We start from the raw sequence: 27757 nt of genomic DNA on the forward strand, positions 1-27757 counted from the left end.
TGATGATACGGCAGGTCCACAATCAAAGATGCCGGGCCACGATGCACCGCAGAGACAGCTTTGAGTCACTGCTTATCTCCGAGGCGAGTTTGTTTACGTTTCCTGGTGCTGGTGGACAGATAAACCGACTGGAAAGCATCAAGAGCTTATACACATACAAAAACGCTGGGCCCGATGGTAGAGAATTTTGGAAGCAAGTTATTAAAATTGCTTTTATCAACACTCTAAATCCACCCGATGCTGTTGTGCAGCAGGGAGTGACGACGCTCGCCGTTATATCCACAGCTGCCAATTCCTGAGGTGCAGGGCATCAGATTATCTGGGCTTCTTTAAACTGGGGACGCTGTTTATTTATCACAGCTCTTAGAATATCATTTTGAGAGGTGTTGCTGTGGTCACCTCAGAGACGCCACAAGGAGGATGGAAGAAAAAGAGACAAATGAGCCGTGAGTTATCACGCGAGAGCCTCCGCCATTGATAAAATAGCTGTAATTCTTTGGGGACACTGTCACAATACACAAAATGAGAATCACTTTCTCTTTTCCCATCTTTCTCTTGCTCTCTATGTGACAGTTTTTTTGGCAGACACATCAAATAGGTTGCTGTCCGTATGTCATTTCGCTGAATGATGAATTCAGCCTTAAAAGACTTTCAATAGTGATTAAACATAGTCAAATCCCACTGATTCATAGAAGAGCTTTAGCCTTTAATCCAAACCATTCACTGCGCTTTCCCATGACTGACACCGTAACATTTTAAAGGCTTTCAAAACAATGATTGAATTCAATTCAATTTCAATACAACAATGTATCCATTTGTTCTTTATTGATAGGATCTCGTAGGAAATACACATCACATTTTGGTTTAAAAATAAGAGGCTCTTACATACAAAAGGCATTGTCATTTTTCATTCACACATGAAAAATCTTACAGTTGAATACGTATTGCTCTGTGTCAGGGGAGCAAGATTATACATTTTTTACAGATTGTAGAAGCAGGCCCCCAGGAGAAGCCTGAAGACCAAGGTAAATTTGTTAAAAAATTCCGAAACAGTGTCCACTTCCAACGCGGCACAGACTATATTTGCATAACATGCATTTGATTTGAATAAATATCCGGTGACGACTGCGGTGACTGAGTGCTCCAAATAACCTGATGAATGTTGCACATTCTCTGACAAATTGCACAGACTCTTCAGGTATTCTCTGGAGGAATCCGAGAAAAAAGTACAAAAGGCTGGAAAGGAATAGAATTACAAGAAATAATCCCTACAGAACTGCATTTAGCCCGACAACTAGCAATATCTGGAGCAGTTTCTACAGGGCAACAGCATTGCACACGGGAGATGAAAATCCATTTGTCTTGAGTTGGAAATGTAGAAAAAGGTAATAGTATAGATCTATTTATATTTACAACAGCTGATCTGGAGAGCACATATTTTTCGAAATACAGGAATCTTTCATTTTGAGGATAAAATCAAGCTTTAAATCCTTAAAAAAAGGAACACGGATGTTGCTCTTCATGGGTACATGGTTACGTAATGTATTTACAGGCTTTCACTGAGCACATAGTTTAATATAAAAAGTCCTTTATAATAAATTCTTAATAAATTCGGCCTCTAAAGTGATTTATCTTTTATCAAAAAACAAAAACAAAAGCCAGCTTCTTTTCTTTTATTCTCTCTCCCTCTCACTCACTCACTCATACACACACACACACACACACACACACACACACACATAGAGAAACCCCTGCACACTCACTGGGGCTCTCCTAGAGGTTTGACTACAGGCCATGGCATGTCAGGTAAAGCTGACTGGGGCTCGGCAGGGACCTGGTGTTGCAGAGTCTGCTGGTTGGCCCAGTTTAAGTCCACGCCGTTCTTCTTCAGCGCAGCCAAGTGCTTGATGTCCAGCGTGGTAAAGGTGGTGAACTGGACCTGGTTCCGCTTGCTGGTGGGGGAATGAAGCGGCTCGCTGCGATGTGGCCTGGCCAGCAAGGTGGCCGAGCGGTTCGCCATGGGGTCCATCGCCTTTCCCTGAAACTGCTGCTGCAGGGAGCTGTTCCTGCTGCGGCCCAGGGTGGCGGTTCTTTCGGGGACAGCGGGGGCGCTCACGGTGGGCAGGGTGCCCTCCATGCTGCGGTGGCCGATCGAGTCCATGGAATGATGGGACTCCAGAGAGCGGTGAGCCTCGCGTTTGAGTGTGGACACTTGAGCCGGGGCGCCTGGGGCAGGAGCGCTATCGCTGCCGCTTCCCAGCCACACCCAGTCGTGCTTGTGGTCCTTCGGGTCCCCCATGGGTAACGGGCCTGCCTGTATGGGCGTCTTTTGATTCCGGAAACAGAGTTTGTACGATGCACAGTTGAGCAAAAAAGCAAAGACAGCTATACAGGAGACCCCAACCAAGGCATATATGCCGATTTCCATGTCCGACATGGCTCTGAATGTCCTAATGAGGTCACTCTCAATTACTTTCGGAGTTTTAGATTTAGGAGGCTCCTTCTTGGGTGTCACTTCTGCTTTAGGAATGTCTTTGTTAGAGGGTGAATTGGGGCTGTCAAGCAAGTTTCCATAGCTCCTCTTCTGCCCCTCTCCTTCAATAACAAAACCCACTGTGGCATCTTTAGGTATGGCAGTGTTCAGTGGTGTATTTAAGCTCATAGTTGTTGTGGCAGTCGTGGGAATGGCAGTATACGTGTTACTTCTTGTAGCTCTGGTTGTGGTTCTAATCCTCGCAACGTACGGCTGCATAGGTTTTGTTGAAAACGCGGTAGTTTCTGGCGGGGCGGACTCTCGCTGGTCGGGTACGGTGCTTCTGAACAACCATTTATCCACATCTGTGACATCACGCTCTGTCGTTTTGAGCTCTCCAACTAATTCTAATGCGCCGCCATCAAAAGCTTTACTTCCGTCGGCGCCAACCTCATTACCGCCACCCCCTCCTGCTACGACTCTGCTGCCACTCTGGAAGTTGATCCTGAGGAGCCCCGTGCCCACGGCCAGCTTGCTCTTCCTCTTGGACTTCTGGCATTCCTCGCAGATCCTCAGCTCCACTCTCACTAGCGCCCCCTGGCCTTTGCCTTCGCCTTGCGCCACTAAAAACGTGGACTGCGGGGTGCGGCGCACCGTGGCCACCCCCTCGTCTGGGGTAGAGACTGTCAGAGAGTAGACGCCGCGGTCGAACAGCTCCAGTGGAACGACTGCGCCATCGCTGAACTGAACCCAACAGCTGACCGCTGCTTCCTGAAAGTAAGAAAGAAAGAACCTGGTAATCATGTAGAAAAGCAGTTCAGAACACAGCAAATCAGTATTCTCCCTCTGCCTTCAGTAAGAGCTATATTCCCATGATTGTTAATAGCACTAAATTGCCTATGCTAATCTCTTTATGATTACACTCAGTGAGGGTGCTTTTGTTCCATAGATTATAGTCCTATGAAGTCAGGGTATGAACTATAATTTAACCAAAGTGAATAAAGAGAGCATAATGGAAGTCCTTTAAACAAGAACAAAAAAAGTGCAGCAACAAGGGTCATGTTCAGAGCCAATCCAATCACATTAATACAGAGTGACCCATTTCCTGTTGCTCGTGTGAGCCACTGGGTCGCCGCAGACCTAACCTATTTTTTGGGGGGTTTGAACACATTATGAATCGCCCTGAGCAGATCATTAACAGCTTGTCATCCCAGACGCAATAGGCTGGTCTTCTGCCCTGGCATGGCTCCAATAGTTTGTTATTGACAGGCGCAGACCAGCCACAGCGGCATGGTAACCACAGATGATGGTCAGGGCTGTGAACATATTGAGTTCACATTTTTAGACACGAAGAGAAAACCCAAATATGATTACAGCCCTTGAGGGGATTGTTGGGTAAATCTGATCTGTGGTGGCAGTTTTTGTAACTCAAATCCTCTCTGTTGGAGCCCATTATATCTTTAGTGGTAAACAAACATTTAGGAGACGTGAATAGCAAACTATTCATTTAAAAGTCTAAAGTGTCATTTGAAGACCCGACTCACAGAGGGTTTGCAATAAAGTAGTTTTGAATGATTGTATGACAGTATTGCGGTGCATGTACTGTTTCTGCTCCCTGTGCCGGAACAATTCACCAGAGAAATCTTAAATGAATGTGGATTAGAGTGGTTATCGCCTAAAATAGGATTTCTTTTTTTCTGCTTTTGGTCCTTGACATTTTGAATACCATCTCGGTGCATGAGACATTAATCCAACACATTTAAATGTTTCAAAGTGTAATGAATAACACTGCTGCCTTAATACCAAATTTCCCCCAAAAAACCTTAGATTTCCAAAATAATATTCATGGGGTACCAAATTGAAAATAAATCATCCCTCTTCATGACAAGAGATACATTTTCCTGAAGATAATCGGACTTGCAAGTCCGGACTCCTCAAGGACAAGTGGCATATTCCAGATATTATTTCCTGTCATCCACCAAATGTAGAGCTTTTGATTCTCACCAACCACCTCTGTGAGCAACAGGTCCTCTCACTTTTCTATTCAGAACGTTTTAATTCCTTGCATGATCACTTTCTTTTACTGGTTTACCCTGTACCCTGATGATAAAATGTGTCACTGAACGTAGAAATTCCCTACAGGTGTCATGACAAATATTGGACGTGGTTATCGCTCAACTGCAAAATCAAAATCGATTAATCAGAGTTAACCTGCAATGTAGGCAATTCCTTTGCCTTCAGCCAGAGTGAGTGCTAAATCCTAAATCTAAACACTATGAGCAATACTTAAGGTTTGATTTGCATGCAGGAAAATCAAAGCGCACTGCTAACAGTGCAAGAAGCATGTTGGTCTTACAACGCAGGTCTGCGTGGGTGTTGATGTTATTAATGCTGTTGCTTTATTATACATGCATCTGTGACCGTCTCCATGCTGGTAATGAAAGGAGGAAGATCATCAGTGGAAGACACTCGTAGAACGCCAATGGGGTTTGCTTGTTAATTGCAAGAAAACAAGAAAAAGGGGATGTTTTAAGACTCAAGACAGAGGCAACCGCATAGCTACTATGGTACTGTAGCAGATCACTATGGGGAAAAAAAAATAATAATAATTACACTAATAATGCAGTCAAAAACCTTTGATATTTATTCACAGCCTATACTGTAGCAATCTAAATTCAGCTTGTGTTCCCGCTGTTATGTAAGCAACCCCGCAGATGAAGCAATGTCTATGAATTTCAAAAGATGTGTCACAAAGCGAGAGAGTTGGTGTTTAAAAGAAAGTTGACGTTGCTCAGTGTATTTTCCAATGAAGGAAAATTAGGACCGTTAAATCTTTGAATGCATTTAATGCCATGTTTCGATGTTATCTTCATAGCTGTCTTTTTCAAATCTACAGACTTTGTACAAAAAAATGTGTTGCCACTGTTTCAACATCTGAATTAAAGAGAAGATTTACTCTGAATCACAAATAACCCCTCAATATGCAAACACACTTGTATAATAGTAATAATTGTTGCACACATGACTCACTGCTTTTGTTTATTTCCTGTGCCATCTGATTTTCACACTCTGTTTGAACGCTCCTTCACACTTTATGTGTGGCGAGGCTAAAAAACGAGTAAAACTGTAAAAACTGAAACGAGCATCATCGCAAACAGCTGAGCTCTGCCCCACAGCTTTACGCTTTGTGTGTTGCAATTTTCCAGTTACTTACCTGTTTGAGCTGCGTGATCGTCTCCCGGGCGGTTGCCGTGGCAACGACGGCCCTGTTGCTCCCGGGGCTGAGCTGCAGCGACAGAGAGAGTCCAGAAACCAACTGCACCCCCAGCTCTGTCACGCTCACTTTATCATCCACCACCCTGATGCTCCTCTCAGCCAGGACCGACGATGTCAGAGGGGAGAGCACCTGCAACGAGGAAAGACTCGTCCAAACTGCAGATGGATATACATGACCATCATGCACTGCACCTGCTAGAACAACCCCCCCCCCCCCCCCCCCACACACACACACAAGCCATGGCTCACCTGTACGGTAGTAGTGCCCACAGCCCGTCCCTGCAGCACCACCCCATCCTGCACTCTGGCTACATCAGGATCTGCCACTTTTAGAGAAGACCGAACAAGACTGGTCACATCCACCTGTCAATCAAAAGAGAGAAAAGGCGTTGATCGTATTAAATGTATGTATGAGAATTATTGTCTAAGCTAGCTGTTAACATCAAACTTCTATATATTGTCTGACAGTAAAGACTCGGGACTGTTGAGTGTTTTTACCTGCCAGTCAGGACCCAGGAAGTACTCGACAGGCGCCGCCCCGGTCAGCGGTTCAGGCGGCACCTCGGCGTCAGCCTGGGCTATGAACGGTGTTAGCACCCTGAGTGTAGAGTGCTGGTACTGCAGCATGCAGCCCCTGCCCTTCCTCATCTCCTCCTCTTCCTCGCTGTCCCATGTCGACCTGGCACACAAAGGTAGTCAGACGCATGACATAGGTGAAGCCACAGTCGGGTGGTTAGCTTAGCATAGCATCGCATAAAGACGTGAAGCAGGGGGCAACAGCTTAGCCTGGCTCTGTCCCAAGAGTTACAACATGTGCCGTCCAGCACCTCTAAAGCTCACAAATGAACATGTTATATATTCATATTCTAACAACACGAGAACCAAAGTGCATTGATGAAAGAGCTAGCCCCCTGCTGACTGTATATGTAGTGGCATGAAAGTGGTACAGATTTTCTTCAAGCTTCAACAAAATGACTGAATAACTGAATTATTGACTAAAATATACTGAGACTAAAAATATGCAAACTACGAATGTTGATCTCTCTTCATTTAAATAATAAATGACTACAAAATTGTGCAGTTAATCTGTAATGTTAACTCCTAAATGGTGTTTCTAGTTTCCACCAGAGAGAATTCAGGAACAATACTGGAGACCAGCAGCGTGGTTGTTGCAATTAACGCCTTTGCCGAGTGACCTTTACTTCGAAATGAATATAGGTTTAATTTACCAGGATCCCACCGCCGACTGGTTTGTTTGTGGGTGATGGAGGTTAAGCTGTGAACCATCCTTAAACCCCTCAGCAATGATCATTCTGTATAATTATCGTAAGCACAGCTGGCCTGCCACGCACTACACCACAGGTGTGCTGGAGGGCTGGTGGGTATGCTTTCATACTGCAGGCAGGAAGCTACTGTCAGGCACTGCAGTCCAAATAAACATCATTATTATATAGCCTAAGGTCAGAGCTTTACATGTGATGGAGATGCTGCTTGAATTAAATAAGTGTGACTCAACACAGGTCAGCAAACTAAGTCTTTCCTCCATCCTTCTTCCAACTCATGTAGGTTATTAATACATTACCAGGCTTCCACCTGCAGGAATAAACCTATTTCAAGTAAACCCTCTCTCTTTGTATTGTTTTATTTAGTACAAGTCTTGGAAACGTCAACAATTAACTTTTTGCAGGTTTTTTTCAGACTAACTGATTTCCCAAAACACACAAAAGGTTTATGTTTTTATCTTGAGTCTCTTTGCCATGGTTACTCAACTTCTATATGAAGTTGTTGATGACCCTTGAGCCATTAAATGGGGTTGCCAGGCAGCTCAAATTCTGTGTTATTAGTTTTAATCAAACTCGTTTTGTGTCAACTGATTACAAGTGTTTATTTCAATCACTCTTGAAACCAACAGAGATGAAATAAAAGTGAAAACTTTCCTGCAAATCATGGGTTTTACAACCTGATGGTACCCACACAAAAAAAAGAAAAGCAAAAGAAAGCAAAGCCAGAGTGAGGATGTTTCATGCATCCACAGTTTCAAAGCAAACAGAAGTTAGCCCAAAGTTTATTACCAGTCTATTATGTCGCTATTAATGACACAGAAATCCCAGTTGCTTCTCTGCCACAAAGAATGCACATGTCCGACACTGTAGCGCGCAGTAACACAGCAAGCATTGCACAGGGAAGTGAGCACCCGCATGAGCCGAGACTGGCCGTCACAATATCCATAGAAATGTCACATTTCTGACCTATTCCCAGTATATGTGTGTGGGTATTGAATGTTATGGGAAATGGAAGCCGCAAAGAGTTTTTACCCTGGAGAAAAAAAACAGTCCATCAGTCCATCATCAACATTAGTATTGAGTGAAAAATAACGACTTTACTGTAGGTATTGAGTGTAATTCCACTAACCTTTGTCTCGAGGGCAACTGTGATGCCTCTACAGTGTCCTACCCACTAATGCACCCAACACAAATGGGAGGTTTCTATGAATGACTGCATTTACAGTAGAAAGACACCTCTCTATGTGCTGTTTTCAAATTCAATATCACCACTAACTACAGATTCAGAAATGACCCATCTCTCTGAAACGGTGTCAACAAAAACTGATTATTTAAACTTCACAAAGACGCAATGAGGCTTATGTATGGCGAACTCAGTATACAACACCGCAGCCGATGCTGTCTCCTTTCAAATATCAACTGCATAACCAAACTTTTCTATGAAGACAGCACAATGGAATGCGTCCAAAATACACTGAGGAGGAGAGAACCAGCCGAACAGAGTGCAGCCTGAGGTGAAAGTAGAGCGGGGGGGGGGGGGGGGGGGGATTGGATGGAGTGTGGAACTGTCAAACCGAGATAGAAATACAGTACAACATTTACAAGAGACGGGTCCGATAAGATGCATAACAGATTGTTTCAGTTCTAGTTATGACATTTCCTGTCAGAACTACAAATGGTCTCTATCCATCTGCACAATATTCATTGCTTACATGAAAATGCCACAAAAAAAACATTTAAGTTGACCAAACATAACGCCAAACATACAAAAATGTATTCATTATTACTGCAAATTCTTACATTTAGCCCTTTTGGGTGTGGATTTAAGTCAGACTGAAGTAATTAGTCAGGGGGGGGCAGCAAAATTGTTTTATAGATTTAGTAGCCTTGTTACTGTGTTTTAAAATCAATAAACAGGTGATTAAAATAAATTAACAGGACATGTCTAACGTTAGCTAGCCGTCATTGATCTGATCTGTATCCTCATACAAAGGTTTGCATCATATCAAGTAATTCCTCCTTTTTGAGCGTTCACGGGTTGTCCAGCCAACACGTGTGCGTTCAGTCTTTTCAAAATAAACTTCCGTCTTCACAGGAAACAACTTGGTTATGTTCATGCAACAGACATGCTTGGTACAATTTCGGAAAAGATCGTGGTTTGGAATAAAATAACTATGGAAGTAGCATTACTTAAGTACGCAAAACAAATATATTGAAAAGGTCTTTAAACCTGCCCCCCAATGCTTACTATACCTGTTTCTAGAGTATGATACAGTATAATAGCGCAGTGCTGTGTCTTTGTTCTCAAGTAATAGTTTGAAGTGATTCTTTTTCACATGGCACCCTCACAATCATGCTAAAAGGAGCTCTAGGAATAACAGATGTATAGCAATGCATCTTTGACACACAACTGGCCCGGCCTTACCTCCTGCTGCCTGTAATAACGGGGACTCGCCAGCCTTTGATCTGGCTGAGCTCGGGGTCGGCCACATCAATTAGCAACGGCAGACGGGGCATCCATACACTCATCTCCAGCTGGGCGCTCAGGAAGCCGTAAGTGAAGTTGAGCATCACCCTGCTCCTCCCTGTTGTCTCCTTCCCGTTTACGTACACATATTCACATCGCTGTGACACCTGGACAAGGCAGAGGAGAAAGAAGAGAAAGAGGAACGGTGAATGAGAGAATGTACCGGGTTTGAATCTGGTCCGAGAACCTTCGACTGGCAGTAGGAAATGAACGCCACCTGACTATAGTCATCGACAAACATCATGATATAAGGCAAGAAAATGATTTTAAAAAAGCTCAGAGTCATTTTAGAATCACTAGAGTTGGGACTGAACTGTCGCGTTGTGATTTCACTGGATTCAACTTTCTCCAGACAAACACCAGAGGAGGTTTTTCCATGTAAAGCCCTGTGGAAAATAAATGAGAAAGTTTTACTGACAGGGAGAGGAGAGGCTGAGCAGAGGCACCAATGCAAATGAGCTGAAACCTCACAAACACACACATTTTATACATTTTGTACAACTTCCAAAGTCTGGCCAGTGTTTCTGTATATGTCACGTAAATTCACAACCAAGGTTCTCTATGAAACCTCCGCGGAATATAAACTACATCTGCCTCATGACTGTTCCTGTAGCGCTGTACGGTAGGCGGGAGCGTTGCAGTTCCCCCACCAGTGAGCGCAATGGGGTGAGACACAGCAGTCGGTGTGTTTTATTTAAGATTGGAGGCCTATCTCCGTTGCCGCCTCACTTATCTTAACAAACCAGTGGCTCCACAGCGGTAATTGGAGAGAGCTAGACTGGAGAGTGGAATGCAGCACAGGAGAGCGGGAGGTGAGTAGGGGGAGGCGGAAAAAGGGAGGAAAAAAGCAGAGGGAGGAATGACTTCCAAGGGAAGTCAACATGAACTCCTGTGGAAATCTTAAGAGGGAACAGTCTGTGAAGCCTCTTTCACCATCATGCCACCTGGTGTGGACCGAACATCTCTGATGTCTCCAGTGCCACCACATATAGTGTAGATGGGTCGACGATACAGAAAATAAATGTTTCTTTGGGCATTGTTTCAGCAATTCCTTTTTTATTATTTGGTGGTCAGCCTCCTGTCTACATGCACTGTTGTGGGCGTACAGTAGATTGAGAATATTGTATTTTAAAATAGCAGTACCTGTGGTTTTGCATGTTTCAGCCCATCACCTATTCATACAGCTACCCATTTTGTAATTCATCCTGCCGTGCTTTAGAAATCTAAATGTTTAATCCACCACTCCAGCCATTGTTTTCCATTCATTTTTGTCCATTATGAAAATCAATAAGCAGAGTCGTAGTCAAAGTTAAAAAATCATGAGCAAACAGAGTGAAGACTTTTTAAATCAATCTGCATTTAACGTGACATGCAAATGCATTTATCTAATCCCTTATTTAAACAATTCATCTCATTGAGATCGAGTTATCTTTTTCAAGAAAGACCTGCACACATGATGATATACACAGTACAAAACACAAAGGAATTTACAACACACAAAACATAAATAGATGCACTAATCAGTGGTTACACATTAAGAAAAACAATTACATTCAAAGGAGCATAGCAACTAAAAAACTGTTTTCCCAAGTTGTGTTTAAAAGTGTTTTATATAGGTGGTATTGTATGTATTCTGAATAGTCAATAAAAGTGTAAAGTATACATGCTTTGCAGTTAAAGTTGCGCCAATCAATATATTGAATTATGGGTCAAATTAGGAACTTTCGGCTCATTGTTTTGGTTTGTTTTGGCAGCCAAAAGAATTAGCTGATAACTGACAAAGTTACAGATTCAGGGGTTGGTGGAGCACAAATCAGAGATAAAAGCAGAGTGGATATTGAACTTACATTCAACAGATGGCCGTCTGCCAAATGTGCAAACAGGCAGCTGTTTGATTGACCCACATAACAATTTCATAACGTCATAATATGTTAATATGTTAGCTTGTTTGTTGGCCCCGAGTGGGCAAGAAAAATCAATATATCTTTCTTTAAAGAGGTCAAACGCGCTTCCACTACACGCAACCAATCCTATGTTAGCTAAACGTAAAGAGTTCAGACTTTACCGAATTCATCTGGCCGGTGGCTTTGCTCTAAGAGGGGTCAATGACAGAAAGAGTAAGAGACTATTCAGAGATACAATAATAACTGGATTAAGTTCCTCTACTGATACAGAAAATCATTATAATCACAGTCTCCCTATTTTGGCTCTTTCTCACTCTCTTAAGCTCACACACTTAAGCACACCGCCTCCCGCTGCTGTGTCGTCTAATGGAAAATCACATAATTATTTTTCTTCTTCTCTGGTATTCTCGTCTACAGTCTCCCTCTCTTTGCTCCTACTGTCCCAGTGACATAGATCCATTACATAAAGGTCAAACCACTGGGCTTGTGGACAGAGTGCTGGGATCATGGGCTCAGTCTCCGGTGCCAGATGGAAGAGGCTGCTTTTATCCACAGTGCTTTGACACACTCTCTCACACACACAGACCTGCTGAGTATGATGGCACGGTGAAATCGAATGTCTTGGGAGTTATACATCATTATTTTGTCTGTTTTCGTCGTAAAAAAGTTACATTTTGTATTATCTGTGCATACTGTCGAGTGTGCATAAACATTACTTAAGATGAACTGATGCACTAAAAGTGAAACTCTGTTGAAAAGTCTTGTACTAAATATCTCTCGTTGAACACGCATATGCACGCATTTCCATAATTCTGGCAGTGCAATTGCTCTAAAGCAAAAAACGAGGAATATTCTGAGCCCCATCGCAAACACTAAATCACTGTATCTTTCCATTGGTGCAGACATGAAGCAAATACATTTACAGGCAACACAGAAATGATTACAGTAAAGTATTTCAATCGCGGTTGATTAAGCGTGTGGGTGAAATGGTTTACCTTGAGCACATCCTCCTCTGTGGACCTACAGCTGGTGTAGTTGGTCACGTCGGTGACTGAGCCGTCGGCCTCAACGGCCAGAGTTCTCACAGGCACCGACACCGTTTCACCCGTCAGCACAGCGGTATTCAAGATATCAGTGTTCTGTGCAGAAAGGAGGGCAACGTTAATTAGAATAGGACAAACTTGTGGATGCATTGTTATACGTTTTAGTGTAGTTTGAAGATTAAAGGCTGATATTCATTCCTCTACATCTTCTTTATAATATAGTCTTGGACGCAATTACGTTGAAGAAGGTGTATTATACCTTTGTGAGGAGCTACTACCTGAGGCCAGAGGCGACCTGTAATTGAGCTAAGCTACAGGGGAACTTGATCTTTTTTATGAATCAGCACTTCAAACTGCACAAAGAGACTTTTTTTTTTTTTAAGTATCCACCATATCAAATAACTTAGCATAATTTCTCTAAAACCCCAAATATCTACAAAGCCTGCTTTGTTATCAGGGTGAAAGTATATAGAAAGAATGCAGGCTTTAGACACTTTACTGTATGTTTGACAGAATATTAACTGCCAATTATTTCGCAAATCGTTCAAGTCATTTTTCACGCAAAAACATTTCATGGTTCCAGCTTCACAAACGTGAGGATTTGCTTGTAACAGAGTATTTTTTCAGTACTTTCCACAATCATCACTATTCGTATGGGGGCAGGGAGGGCAGGCAGAGAGTGCTACTGCAGCAGGACTAACAGAGATTAAAACACTCGCAGGATCACGAACTTGATTCGTTTAAAATCACACTGACGCAAGACTGGACAGATGGGCTGGAAAACGAAATCTCTCTGTGATGATATTATACAGTACATGTCTGTCTCTCACAAACTCACTCACCTGGAAGCAAATAAATCCTCAGCTGTGTCGTTTTATTCACATCGTAAATAACCTCTAAATAAACCATTTTCCCCCACCTTGTACAGTGCATCTTTAATCAATGTTTAGCAGCAGCTTAGCTCTTATACATCAAGCCTGATGTAGCGCTATTCTTACTCTTCAACATGGATTTACAACTACTTTGCAGTTTACAAGATCTCTGATAAGGTCTTTTAAATCTATTATAGGTAGAGGCAGTGTGTGTGTCTGTGTAAGGAGCTCTGGTTCATCAGCGGGGAGTTTTTTTTTGCCTCCTGATACATGTGGATAAGACAACACTTGGCAGATGTTGCCCGGCAGCTTCATATTCTGAACTCTGTTGGCTTGACAGCTGCTGACCGCAATTCAAAAAGGACATGCTCTAGTTCAGACTGCGACACTGACCCAAACATAAGCCACTGCATCATGGGTGTAGCACAAAATCAGAAGGCAATATCAGCGCTCTGCGATGCTGGCAGCGCCGAACTGAGAGATCTCGACTTCCGATGTTTCCGCTATAGCTGCGCGGTAATCTGCCTCAGAGAGATCAAGTAGTTCAGCTCTGTTTTAGATCTGTTTCTTCTCTGAAAACAGTGTTATCGTTACACTCAGCGGTAAGCCTTGGTATTGTGCGTCCGTTCGTTCCTTCGTTTACTTGTTCATTAAGTGAGTCTAAGGGCTAAATCCTTTATATCGGGTTATATAAGAGGGATACACAGTTTTGTTACACTGCTTTGCTGTGAGGCTAAATCCACCATGCACTTCCTTCACTATCCTTCAGTACTGATTGCAATAAATGTAAATAAATGTGTTTACATCTGAGGTGGTGGAGTGGATAACATGTGGTTGTAACAGTAATTTGTTCTGCTATAAACATAAACGCTACAGCAACTTTACTTTAAAGGAAAAGAGCCACAGACTACATGTGAAATAAGTCTATTCGCTCCACAGTTAGGGGAGAAAACTGTTTTTTCTTCACGTGAATGCTGTAAGTGACAGAGATGAAACATATTTGCCAATGTATGTTTGATTCATGTTGATTATTGCACCATGAAATAGCTTACTGAATCTCCTGTCAAAGACAGACATGCACGTACTGCAGCTTGTCATTTCTGATGGTTGCATTCAAATGTAGCAGCAGGGAATCGGTCGAAGGCATCAAAAGAAATGTTTGTGCGTCATTGATAGTAAAATGTCTTTGCCAACGGGCAGATTTGAAACTTAGCGAACTCTGCAGTGCAGACCTGTAATCATTTGGAAATGGAGGAAAAGTAATTGGTAACAGGACAAGCTAATAACGGGGTATTATTTGTATTCTCTTTAAAAACAACAATTAACTGTATGACCAGAATGTGCTCGAGTTTAGTCAGATAAAACAGTCGATGGACAAAGACTGAAATATCTGTACGACCAACGGATGGAACACTTTTCTCTACATCTAGGAGACCATTATTGACCCTTTCCTGCAGAATAAACTAACTTAAAACTGTGAATTTATGATCGTCTCATCCTGTTTTACGCGTCGAGGGAGTCATCAAGAAGTGTAGTGCATGAAATTCAACCTGTGGCAAAGCCAAGTGACCCGGGATCTATAACTAAGAGATTCTCTCCATCCTTTGTACACTTTATATAGGGCCTCCTTCTTCCTCGAACATCAGGATCAATAAGATTGCAATAGATCATTTACTGCACACCCTGCGGGGTACTGCAGTGTTTCTACGTAAGTCAGTATTTTTAACAACACAAATGAATACAGATATTGTCCTCACCGTGACCAGAGGTGCCAGCCCCACATAATCCCTCTGAGTTGTGTAGATCCGCATTATGCCCACATCTTTGACGTTCCCTGGCAACTCCAGACGCCAGGAGATGGTCTGACTCTCAGCCTGCTCTGAAACATCTTTTGGCACAAAGTCCAGTTGTAAAACTTCCAGAAGACCCCTGTTTAGAGATAGCATTTTAAAAGACAAGTTAAAGCAAGCCATGGCAACCTTTGCAGAAAGACGGAAAATACAGCCACGAGTGGCTCATTAAGGGGAACATGGCAAATGCTAAAACATAGTATAACAGTAGCAGAAGTAAATAACGAGTTCATGAGTCAGTGAACTGACTCAGTAATGTCAGCGACACCACAAACTCTAGCTAGCTAGCATTAGCCACCATAAGCTACTGGTCATACCTGACCAAGTCAGGCTGTAGGGACAAAACATGTGAGCGTATGAAGTTGAGCAAGGGTGGTTTTAATGCTTATGAATTCAGTGTTTGATATGTAGGATGAAAATTTTGTTGTTTTTTCACATTTACCATTAATTCAGACGTATATGTAGAAAAATCATGGCTATGTATTTCAGGAAAATACTATATGAAAACTTAACCCAAATGGAATTTCAAGGGTTTTCATGGGTTTGATTGTGGAGTGATGAAACAGGAACTACAACTTTTGCTTTATTTTGAGGATTATTTTGTTAAATTACTTGAAGCGATGCAGTTAAATAACCAAGACAAGCAGATGACATTTGAATCAGTTAGAAATCCAACAGAAACCGAATGTCGTCCTGCTTAATATTTGTCATCAAACCTCTGGAAGCTGTCATATTTAACTTTTCTTTTATAGAATACTTGTGTCAAGAAACAAAGATGCTTCAATGCAGAAGGATCTGAGATGAGCTGTGAACTCTCTCGTGTGCCATGGGAAAGAAATGTGGATGTTTGTAAAGAGGCTGCCTACGAAAAATGTAAAAGAATTACTGTGAAAAACAAACTGTAGAGTTTAAACCGAAAGCAAGTGCAAAACACAAGGGGTCTCATTTCCATCAGCTGATGGAAGAATGAGGTGAGAGTGTGGAAGGAAGATTAAGTGAGCCGGCAGAGACTTGAGCCATTTGAGTATTCCGGTCAAAGGATTGTCAAAGAAAAGGCATGTGATGTTATTTGATGCTGGAGAGAGTACCTGCCAGTAGGAACAGATCAAAGGGAAGAAAGCGCAGAATGTGAATGGAGCTGTGGCACTTTGAAGTGGAGCAAAACTTTGCATAAAGCAAAACAATGAAATGAACCTCTACAGTACATGGTTAAAACTCACATTTAAAAAAAATAGTCATAAATATTGAAAACGCCTATACATATAAAAAACATGCAGAAATACTGACGCTCTATCTAAAAGAACTCAAAGGAGTTTGCTCGTGCGCATCCATGTGCTTTGGACTGCGTGGTTAGAGATTAAAAGTACTGACCGCAGATATTATAAAATCAAAAAATCATTTATTATGAGTGTGTAACTCGAGCTGATGCTCCAGGCAGTATAGACTCGCAATTCAAGCTGAGTTCAATTAGGATTTCCCATGTTTCTCTTCTCTTGATGAAGACATTCTCCTGCTGCTCACAGAGGGTCAGTGATGCCACGTTGAAGCTCCACAAAGAGAAACTTCTGCCGAGTCATTTCACTGACGAACCAAACAAACCTCACACTTTTCAAAAAGGAGAAGTTTGGGAAATGTGCCTATTCGCTTCGCAAGAGAAACACGAGTTTGATGAGAAACACATCTAACTCTTGCCGAGAAAGCAAATAACCTTATTTCACAAAATGTCTTTAACAACCAGCATAGAGTGTTAATGATCAGGAGACTAACTTCATATGAAGTCATGTGTGACTGGGGCAAATATACCTGAAAGCTTGCCAAATTAAGTCCAATTATAATGTCTGCTAAATTTGTCGCCTTCTTGTATTTTCTTGAATGAAATGGACTGATTGTAAAATGATTGAAATGATTCACACAGAAAATACCGCGAGAGAGTCCGTGAGAACCAGACCGAGAAACACAGAAGGGGTTAATGTCCTTATTTCCTGGAAATCCATCTATGAGGGGGGATTTTAAACCCCTGGACGTATCATCACTTCAAAGCACAGTGGAGGGAGTACGTGTGTGTGGGCTTGCGTGTGTGTGTGTGTGTGTGTGTTTCCTGGTGGGGGCTCAGCAGAAGGGACACACAACTTGGAATATCTCTCCTTCCTAATCTCCCCTTCTGAACGTGCAAGCGCTTAAGCCTGGATAACGTAGCCGTGATTATGAATGATTACGCATAAGTGGGTCGGTAGCCTGTGTGTGTGTGTGTCCGTGTGGGCGGGAGGTTGCTGGGCAGAGGTGGCTGTCGGTGTGTGCCACCACCACCAGCGTCAGGCAAAACTGTTGAAAATAACTGGTGTGTATCGGTTATATCATGCAGGGGAAGTGCTATATTCATTTACAATACAGTCAATAGAGGTAGAAGAACTCAATTACATTTTATTTTTAGTGATCATCCCCATTCTGGTGATCCTACAGAATTAGGATGATCACTAATGGGAACAGGATAATAACCAACTAATTTAATGATATCAGATAGGATGAGACATATAGATCTTATCCAATAACAACTGAGGCTATAGATTGAGATGCTGTATTTAGGAAATATTTTCGGGAAAATATAATGAAAATCAAAAGGAACTCAGCAAGCTGTGTTTTTCCAGATTTGCGACCAGGAAGCCCCAATTATCCATCTTTTATTTTTGAACATCGCTGTGTCTCATTAACCTCTTCAGTGCATCCTAATGAAAACTGAACACAGCTGGGGACCGACTATTCAAACAACACAAATAACTACTTGAAACTGTTTATGTGTTGCTTTGGATTTATTCCTTCCGATGTTTTTACAGTGTTTACTGTAATATTCTGCGGGATTTTAAAAATACGTAGACTGTCAGTCGGAAGAAGTCCTTCACAGAAAAGGGTCAGCAAAAAGCAGAGAGGGTTTGCATTTTTAAAAAGCATTTCTTCTAATGCTGATTTTTGGAGAGGTGCATGGGTCTTCTACATGAAAACGGATGCATTAACACAGTCTTTTACACAGACAAACACTAAATTGTGTTTACATCGCTGTGTCCAAGACCAGAAATTATTACTTTTCCTGTAAAATGTAACATTGAAGATCTGTTTTTCATGATAACTGATTTTTTTCTTTATGGTAGCAGCATTGATATCTCAGAAAATAAAGAGAATGAGAGATAATAACAAGTTTTGTTGTCATGGGTGGAGAAAGTACAAGACTGACCTCTTTACGGTGACAGCAACCTTCCTCTGGCAGACAACGGAGACAGTGTTGGGAGTCGCTTCTCTGCCAGGCTTCACCACGATGTCCCACAGCGCTGAGTCACTGGGCCGCGCCGCACTGAACGACAAGCCCGCTTTCACTGTCGCCCTGCAGTGAATACATAAATAAATAAACAAATAAGGACGTGATCCAGTTAGTGCGAAGCGTGAATGTTACTCACGAGAATGTCTCATTAACTCACTCAGGTTTGATGCGAGTTGTGTAAAGTGAAACACTAAAGTTAGCTTCATGTGGTGTACTTAGTTTCTGTGAAGTTTGTGATTCTTTTAATACAAACAAAGATTTCAATACCGCAAGCACATATTGTGCAATATGAGCTGTACAGCACACGGTACAACACAGTATAATAACGCTCCAACATTGAACAGAAATACTTGAATTATTGCCTTTTGTAGCTTTTGTAAAAGATGTTTACCATGTTTTTGCATCTGTTGTAATGAATGTATAATATACTCTTATTCATAAAAATAATTATACCTGTATAATGTATACGTATGCGTGTTTTTAGTCGTTCGTGTTGTGCCTAACGAGGTGAGTCACCGACGTGTCGGAGGCTGCCGTCAGACTGAGAATTAGCAAGGGTATTTATTCCCATTAGCCCTGGGGACAACTGGGAATCAGTTAATCAGATGTCTGATTCAGACACAAACATCACACTGCTAGGAGAGATAGAGGGCTTATTGTAAATAATGTGAATGGACCAGACAGTCCTGGAGGTCCAACAATCACCAAGCCTTTGTTTTTGTTTTTTTTAAAGCAGATGTCTCTCCGCTAAATCGTTGAGGCAAATATCATTGGACAGGGTCATAGAGCAGTTATCTAAGTATTAGGCTCAAAAGGGAATTGAGGGACACGAAACGCGTCTGTTCTAAGTTTAAAATGCAATGAATCACTAATCTGCACTCACACAGACACCCGGCTACAGGGGGGGGTGGGGGGGGGGGGGGGGGGGGGGGGGGGGGGGGGGGGGCCTTGTGTGTTTCCAAAACAGGCCAATTTCCTCATGGCTGGGATTCAACGAGGTGCTGGAAATGTCCCAGAGGGAATTCAGCTCATGCTCAGTCATGAGCATCACTCGGCACCCGCGGTTCCGTCGGCAGGATATTCACGCTGAGAATAATTTGAAAAACCCTCAACCTCGATAACGTGGCGTATTAGGTTTGCAAGCTGTGAACAACGCTTGATTGAAGTCGCTGAAACAATTGTGAGAAGACGTGTGGCATCGATGTGACAACGGGGTAGACTGTGGCCGTGAGAGGATGCATATTGAGAGAATAAGACCAAAAACTAAAACGAAAAGAACACATTCAAGATACCATTAAAACATAGACACTTTTCCCAAATATTGATACCGGGAAGGACGGATTTAAACTTGTACTGTGTCTACCACAAATTCTGTTCCTGCCATCAGCATGTTCAGGCACAAATATAGGATTTATTAGAAGTCTCAGTTTTCTACTTTTTAGCAGCAGCCCTCTAGCCCATCGACTTCATGGTGATATATTAAATAATTATACCACAAACAAAAACCCAAAACGACAATTTACCAGGAAATTATTGTAGAAACGCTTCTTTTTTTCACACAATTTGCTGCGCAGTAATGGTTTACCTGCTATTTTACAGCAATCAATCTGTCCCCGCGTCTGTTTCAACAACCTGTAGCTCGTCATTTCAGCAGCAAAGCGGTATCTAAATAGCTGAATCACATTAAAACTGACGGACGGAGAGACACTTCTTATCCATTCCTGCTACAATAAGGGTCAGTATGCATGCCCTCATGTTCAGCACACACTTATAAATGCTGGTTTGTAATCAAACAGCAACCAGACTGATCAATAACCATTGAGACAGGGTCAAGGTCAGAGTGGTTTGACAGACAAATCACAGGATGCGAGCACACACACACACACACACACACAAATGGTCCTTGAAGCAAATTGACACGCTCACATTTCAACAAATGCTGGACCTACTTGTGCAGAGATAATTTTCGAGATCGAAAATCTTGTAGCCCAGGGCCACATTTCCACATTACATTTTCATTTTCACAATTTGAATGGATGTAGATTTGATCAAGCCGACAGATCAAGAAAACAAATCTAATTGAAAAAACCTGAGACCTCAATTTGGAAAATGTTTGAACTGTTGTTTTGTTCATTCTTCATTTTTATGTATTTTTCTATGAAAAAAAAAAGAGATAATTTGTTATTCTGATCAGAGATTGTGTTTCAACTATGAACAGTTGTCACATACAATACATTTTTTTAGTTTTTAATGTATTTGTTTCATATCACGATCTCACCGAACTACCTACATGCATTGACTCTTTTTCTTGCTGCTTGTCCAGCTCAGCGTCACAGTGACTACAGCACCTGATGACCATCCTTCCCCGGGGCACAAACCCCTTCAACATGTTCCTGTAGAGTGTGGAGGAGCAGTAACTCAATGCCAGAATCTTCCTGGATCACTGAGTTTCTCGCCCTCAAGGAGACAAGATACTCCCCGCGGAGAAACCTCATTTCGGCCACTTCTGTCCTCGCTCTTTGTCTTTGTCAGTCAGTACCCAGAGTTCATGGCCACAGGTGTGGGGGAGGAGGGGAGCAGAATGGATATCGACCAGTAAAGATAACGACTCTTCAGTGCTGTTTTACCACACTCTGTCAATCTCTCTCTCTTTAAGAAGGTGAACGCTGGAGCAACTCTGTTGTTTGCCTATTCATTTCTGAGCATTCACGCAGGAACGGATAAAGGACTTTTCTCGTTTTGTAAATGTGTTGTCTGTGGACATTGCATTTTGTTTTCCTCTCAGATATCCTGCTGATACTTCCAACGCTGTATATTTTCAATATCCGATGTTACTCCCGCTGTTCTTTTTTCACCTGAATGTGAGACCACGCAATGTTTGCAATTCAATCTGAGGACATTTTTTCATAATTCCATTCCATTACTTTTATCAACAAATGCCGTGTTTACAAGCTGCCTGTGCGCTTAACAGGTGCGTATGACGGCCTTGCAAACCAAACACGCACATGCACATATCTACATGGTTAATCCTGGCAGTCGGCCCAGATCATCTCAACCCTAGAGGGTTAACCTCTTGATTCATTTTCAATCAGGGCCGCAGATTATCTGGCCTAACCCTGCTGGAGCGGACTCAATCTTGGGCCAAAGAGTGAAGTAGAGCAGGGATTTCTCCCAGGAGGAATCAATCACTTTGCCAAGCTCCTCACTGCTAGCCTTCGCTCGGACTTAACCGCTGGACTCAGTCCCCTCTTCTTGTCCAATCTCATTCTGGATGTGGCAGTAGGTCTGAAATTCACGGGCTCAAATCACTGACCTGACAGGAGAGACTTCTTGGTGCGGTTAGTGAGTCAGAGTTTGGGGAATCAGGTGGAGGGGCTGTAAATCCTTCCAAATAGTCATCAAAACAACGGCAGACGAGTCAGCGTCTCTCTACCAAATCTTTATTCACGTAGCTTCAACAATGTCAGAAGGGTCACTGGGTTTTGCGTGTGCAGGCATGTTTGTGTCTGTGGATGGCTAGTCTGATACACGAGAAGGGGTTGACTGACACACAGCCACAGGTTTAACGACGTGCCACTGTGGATTAATACACATAGCTTCACATTTCTCTCCATTTGCCTGCATCCCGCCGCAGATTACTTGCAGGGGTCGGTGTGTTGTTTGCAGCATGATATCACTAAATCATGGGATTAAGAGAAAAATGTTTTTTTTAAAAACCATTAAGATGAGTAAAGACTGGAAACGCAAACCTCACTGCGATGGCTTTACACTTTACTGATCTGAAGCATTCCGATAAAAACAATTTTGACTCTACTTAGTGATGCGCATCAAAAGGCAACAAGTAGAAACTTTGAGACAGATTGAACTGCTGGTGTCGGTGCGTCAGGGCTGCTTTTATATTGACTTCACTTTTACCCACAGGAGTGAGGGAGATGTTAGTTATTTGTTTTCCTGCACCATTAAATAGATGCATTATTTATGAAGTCAAATACCCAGAGAACCTTGTTGAAACGTTAGTGGGATGTTGAGATATGGAAACCGGTGAATCATTTGCCAATTATTTCCCTGTTTATGGAAGAGTGCTCTCCATAACTCCCCCACTAACTGAGAAGTTGAAGTAGACAGGATAGAACATGTCAGTAATTTATGAAGCCAGTGAAACTGGCAAACAACACAAGTCATGTTGGCGCTCAAGCATTCTAGTGAATGGCCTTGATGGCGAGCCCCCCATCAGTATTCAAGTGCCTTAAGTAACCATTTAAATGCATGGAGCTTATCAGTCATGAAGATACTCAAATATACTGTTCATCATGGTGATTCAACTTGGTTTCAGTCTCTTTTTCTGCTTCATATGTTTCAATTAAATTTTATGTGACTCCTCCTAAACTCTTGGCCTTTGCAGACTCAGCAACATAGTTGATTAATTTTAATGTTTCCGGGAATGACATCTTAAGCTAAACCCTCTATAGCTGTATTTAGTTATGTACTGTAGGGTCAAAATGTGACAGTGTGTAATGTGGATACCCTGGTTCAGTATATTAGTTTATTCTTTACCAAAGCGGCAGGTACAGGCTTTAGCACTCTGTGGCTTATAGTCTAGATACTTGGCTATCCAAATCTGGCAACATCATCACCACAATGCATGCAAAACAACCGGCAGAATTCATGTTAAGTGGGAACATACCCCCCCTGTAAAATCGCAACTGCTCAGTAAGAAAGCATATTTTCCACAGTGTCAAACAATTCATTTTAGGCCCGATAAAGAAAAAGTGAAGCTCTCTCACCTGAGAGTAAACGTTTCCAGGGTAGATGTGCTCGTCAGGAAGACATAGAAAGTTGCAACGTCTGTGGGCTTCAGGGGCTTGGAAGAGGTCTGGATCACCAAGGCGCCTCCCAGCCTCAGTCGAAAATAGGTGGGGTTCCCTGGCAGGGTTTTGAGCAGATTGACACTCCCTATTCGCCTCATCGGTGTCCCTGATCCCCCAGAGTCTCTTCCTCTTCCTACTCCTACACGTTGCAGGCTATCCTGCGGGTTACACTGGCCAGTCCGATCCCTCCGACTCTGGAAGTAGACCTCCACTAGGTTGCCCTGAAGCCCCTTAATTCCTTCGGTTCTTCCTGCTTCACTGCTAGAGCTGCCTGATCGGCTGCCTGAGCTGAACCAGGCCGGTTCTGGCCGAAGCTGCGCCACACAGAATCCACCCGGAAACACCAGGCACGCCCCACGAACTTCCCTCGTCTCCCAGAAGGCGTAAGCAGTCACACAGTGAGCTCTGTCCTTTGCCTTGGCTGCAGCGCTTTTCCTGCCATTATCTTCTTCAGACCCCGTCCTCTCTTGCCCAACAGGGATGTCATTTTCTGTGGGCATGTGGAAGAGAATCTTGACAACAGGGGCTGAGGAACGCACCTTGCGGACCAGAATGACTGGCAGGATCCTGCGCCCACTGAGGAGGAGGTCTGGAGGAATCGGGGCATCCACACTCAGGGGGCGGTATGAAGCGTTGACAGCTGGCTGGAGGAGCCCAGCGCCTTTACCAGTAATGAGAAAAGTCTGAGTCTTCGTGCTGGAGTTCCTGGATGACTCTGGACTTTCCTGCCTCAGTAACACATGATCCACATTGAGGACCTGAAAGTTGATGGTGGGATAAACTGGCGATGGTTTGGAGGCTATCCCAATGTCCACAGCAACCTTCTGACTTTCAGCAACTGGGAGGGGAGAATTTGGAAAGAGAGATTAGCACATGAACTACTCTACCACTGCTTAAACTCAACATTTCAGTGTTCGGCTTTGAAATCTGCCTTTGATATACACACAGTTGCCACTTACAGAATCAGCCAGTTACTTTAAATACGAGCATGTGATGAGGACGGCAGGAAGACGAAGGGTTGACAAAAGGATAAGAGCTGGAGAAACACAGCAAAGGGTCAAGGATGGGGGGAGTTGGGTGCAACAGGGTAGGTCAGGACAGGTAGGTCATCTCGAGGACACGAGGGGCGGTGAAACCAAGTAGAGTGGGCATGACTCATTTTCCCCATGTAGTTGCTGCACTGGAAAAAGGGAGAGAAAGGGAAAACACACAAAGAGTTTATGGTGGAGGAACGTAAGAATTGAGACAAACAGGAGAGTGAGGGGTTTGTCATGAAAAGGATTGGCCTTTGATAGTAAGAGTGCATCCTAAAACAGGGCTAGGAGATGGGAATGTATGTATAAAAATAACTCGAAAAGTAATTACTGCAACATTCAGATCATTAATTCATGGGTCCATCATAACCGCTGTGTAACGAAGAACATGAAGGGATTTTTCTTTTTTTTAACAGTTTTATACTGAGCACATGTTTTGATCACACTATTCCCGTCTCTTAATAAAGTTAAAGAGACTATTTAAATGGACCGAAGCAAAGCAGTGGAAAAACCAACACTCCTCCAAAGTGATTCGCTTCTATGAAGTGCAGATGGGACGGTCTAATGATGGCGCTCAATGTGGTCGGACTGATGGAAAAAGACACAGTGTTTCCAACAGCATACAAAGTAACCAGATGGTAACAACTATAGTAAATCCACAGGTCACACATTAAATGTTCAGCCAAATGACACACTGCTGCTAAATGGCTCAATTTCAGGGAATTCATTCTCCATTGTAGTTATCATCGTAGCAAATAAACACAGAGATACTATGTGTTTAACTCTTATGTGGTATTATGTGGACCAAAGTTACACCCATGCTTCAATAGAAATTAAATGTATCCGCTCTCAACAAACTACTTCTACGCGTTGCAATAAAGGGAGTGTCAAATGCGGCGTCTGAGTGGTAAAACGCCTCGCTTGTAACTTCCATGAGATGACTGTTTGTCCCAACAGGATGCTGCATGTGACAGCTTCCACCCCCTCCTGCCAAAGACCCTCGGTAATTTGTCATCCTCCGTGTTCAAGTGCTTCAGAATTAATGTGCAAATTTGACTTTCTCCACCTCATAAAAAATTATTTGTAGGCAAATGTAAGGCAAGGCAGAACCTCCCCTCCACCCTCAACATGTCGTACAAAGTGATGCATCCTTATTTTCAGATTTTCTAACCATTTTTCACGAATGCATCTATGAAAAAAATACACATGTTAAGAGTTGATATTAAGAATGTAGTATTCATAAATGCACACAGGAAACTGTTCTTCGGATTCCAGCTATCAGGCTGATGCCTAAAGGAGTTTCGCGTTGAAAGGCCAAAGAAGATATTGGCAGGCAAACATCACATTTACATGATATCTGCAGAACGAAGGCAACCCAACAGTGAAATGAAATGCCATACCGAGGTGATCCAATGGTTTATGTCCTATCTGCTGCTGGGGCTATGAGAACAAAAAATGTAATCGTCTAATTTGTAAACTGCCATTTTATGAGACACTACCAAGGACATGACGTGTTTTAGGCCCTTTAAAAGAGGCCCCAGGCCAATGTTCAACTGATTAGATTTTTGTGATGATCCAGATCTGATATTTCCACTTTTAGACGACTACTGGCTTTTAGCCATAAACAGGAAATAAAAGTAAAAACAACATAATCAAAGGGACTTGATTCCAAATCCTAGACAGTTTTATACAGTAATCCATTTAATGCTGACTCTGGATTTAAATTGGAGAATTAATGTTTGGAAGAGATTTGTGCCTCCTAGTTCATTTTATTGTCAGTATTCTACTCTAAAAAGCAGGAATTGGATGTCTGTATACTTTCAGTTCACGTGTAAAAATTGGACATTAACTGTTATAAAGAACCCCTGCGCAGGTATAGATTGGCCGATACTGTCTCAAGGTTGTAAATCCATCCTGTTAAGATATATCCATCCTCATGAAGCGGGCCCGGTCACGTCTTAAGTGCATACTGCAGGTCAAAGCAATTCATGGAATGAAGAAAACAAAAAAGAGGGAAATAATCTGTTATGTTGCAGACTGGTTCAAAACAAGTCTGCAACATGTCTGCCTATTTACTGGCATTGCCAGTAAAGAGTAAAATCACAGTATGTTTAGTGGCAGCCTCTAATCTGAGATCCATAATTAGTCCCATCGATGATATACACTGCTGTGCATCAGTGAACTGTGTATTGATCAGATATCAATTTGGCGAGTCCTGACCGGATCCCCTGAAGTATCGTGTGACATCAGAAGAACCAGTTGAAATAACTGAACTACTTTTGCAAATGTTAGTTCGACCTCAGACGGGTCCCGTTGACACAACAGGCGGCACATCTTTGACTGGACTGAGCGATAAGGCCGCAATTAATATTCATGGGTCCCATGCAGAGAGGATATCAAAGGCTGAACTCTATCACTTAGACACGAATTAAGAGCACAGCTTGCGCTGCAGAGTCCTGCACTAGCAGAAATACAGCAGCCCCAGACATAACGTATGGATGATGAAGCATGTACACAGAGATATCATCATGTGCAGATATAAGCGCAGGAAATCTCAGAAAGTAGTAGAACGCATGATATCTGTATCGCAGAGAGACAGAGAGCTTATACTGTGACTTCGTAGCTCCCAATGCAGGTTATCTTTAAACAACCAGAGAAACAGCTGTGCAGCCACAGCTCCAGGCCTCTTTAATCCCACAGATGAGGCTTCCTGATGCACACTGGAGAGCATGCTGTTACTTTCATTTACACAGAGGGATGATGAAATGGACAGAGGTAGTGACCACAAAATCCTCAAACATGGGAGAACTCAACCCTCCGTCCCCATAAAGCCATGTCACCTGAACACATTGCTACTGAATAGTTTTAAAATCCCAATGTGAACCTTTTTTCTAAGCCGGTTCTATATTTTTGAGGCACTTCTCCTCCTCCTAATGCACACAGTAAGTCATAGTCTTTTGGTGGGCCTACTTAAAGTTTGTGCTAAAAGAAACACACTGTCCTAGTTTGTGCATATGTGAGATTATACCAAAACTGCAATAAAGGGGGACAATAAAGAAAATCTTGTAAAACATGCATATTTGCTTATTTCATCTCCATTAACGTTCCCATTGTCAACACAGCTGGAGCCTTAAGGCTACTTCCAACCCAGTTATTTCTATATATTTGCTAAAACGTTCCTCGGGCTCCGCTCCAACACACATGAGCATTAGATGAATGAATGCAAAGAGTCCATCATAGATCTCACCTTTAACAACAGCAAGAACCGCCACTGCGACGACTGGGAACAATGAGCGGAGGGGAAAGTTGAGCATCAT

General features: G+C 42.6%; 1 protein-coding gene across 1 annotated transcript; it reads right to left on the reverse strand.

Moving 5' to 3' along the window:
• Positions 1-1759: 1759 nt before the first annotated feature.
• Positions 1760-27757, reverse strand: LOC306710082 (transmembrane protein 132D-like; the record flags this gene model as incomplete). The annotated part of the gene is made up of 10 exons (XM_079178465.1): positions 1760-3244; positions 5688-5879; positions 5999-6112; positions 6248-6428; positions 9458-9666; positions 12459-12602; positions 15136-15307; positions 18446-18601; positions 23323-24244; positions 27688-27757. 10 exons carry the CDS (start codon positions 27755-27757, stop codon positions 1760-1762), a joined length of 3645 nt encoding a protein of 1214 aa, XP_079034591.1.

Source organism: Pholis gunnellus (assembly GCF_910591455.1).
Source record: "Pholis gunnellus genome assembly, chromosome: 18".
Classification (NCBI taxonomy): Eukaryota; Metazoa; Chordata; class Actinopteri; order Perciformes; family Pholidae; genus Pholis; species Pholis gunnellus.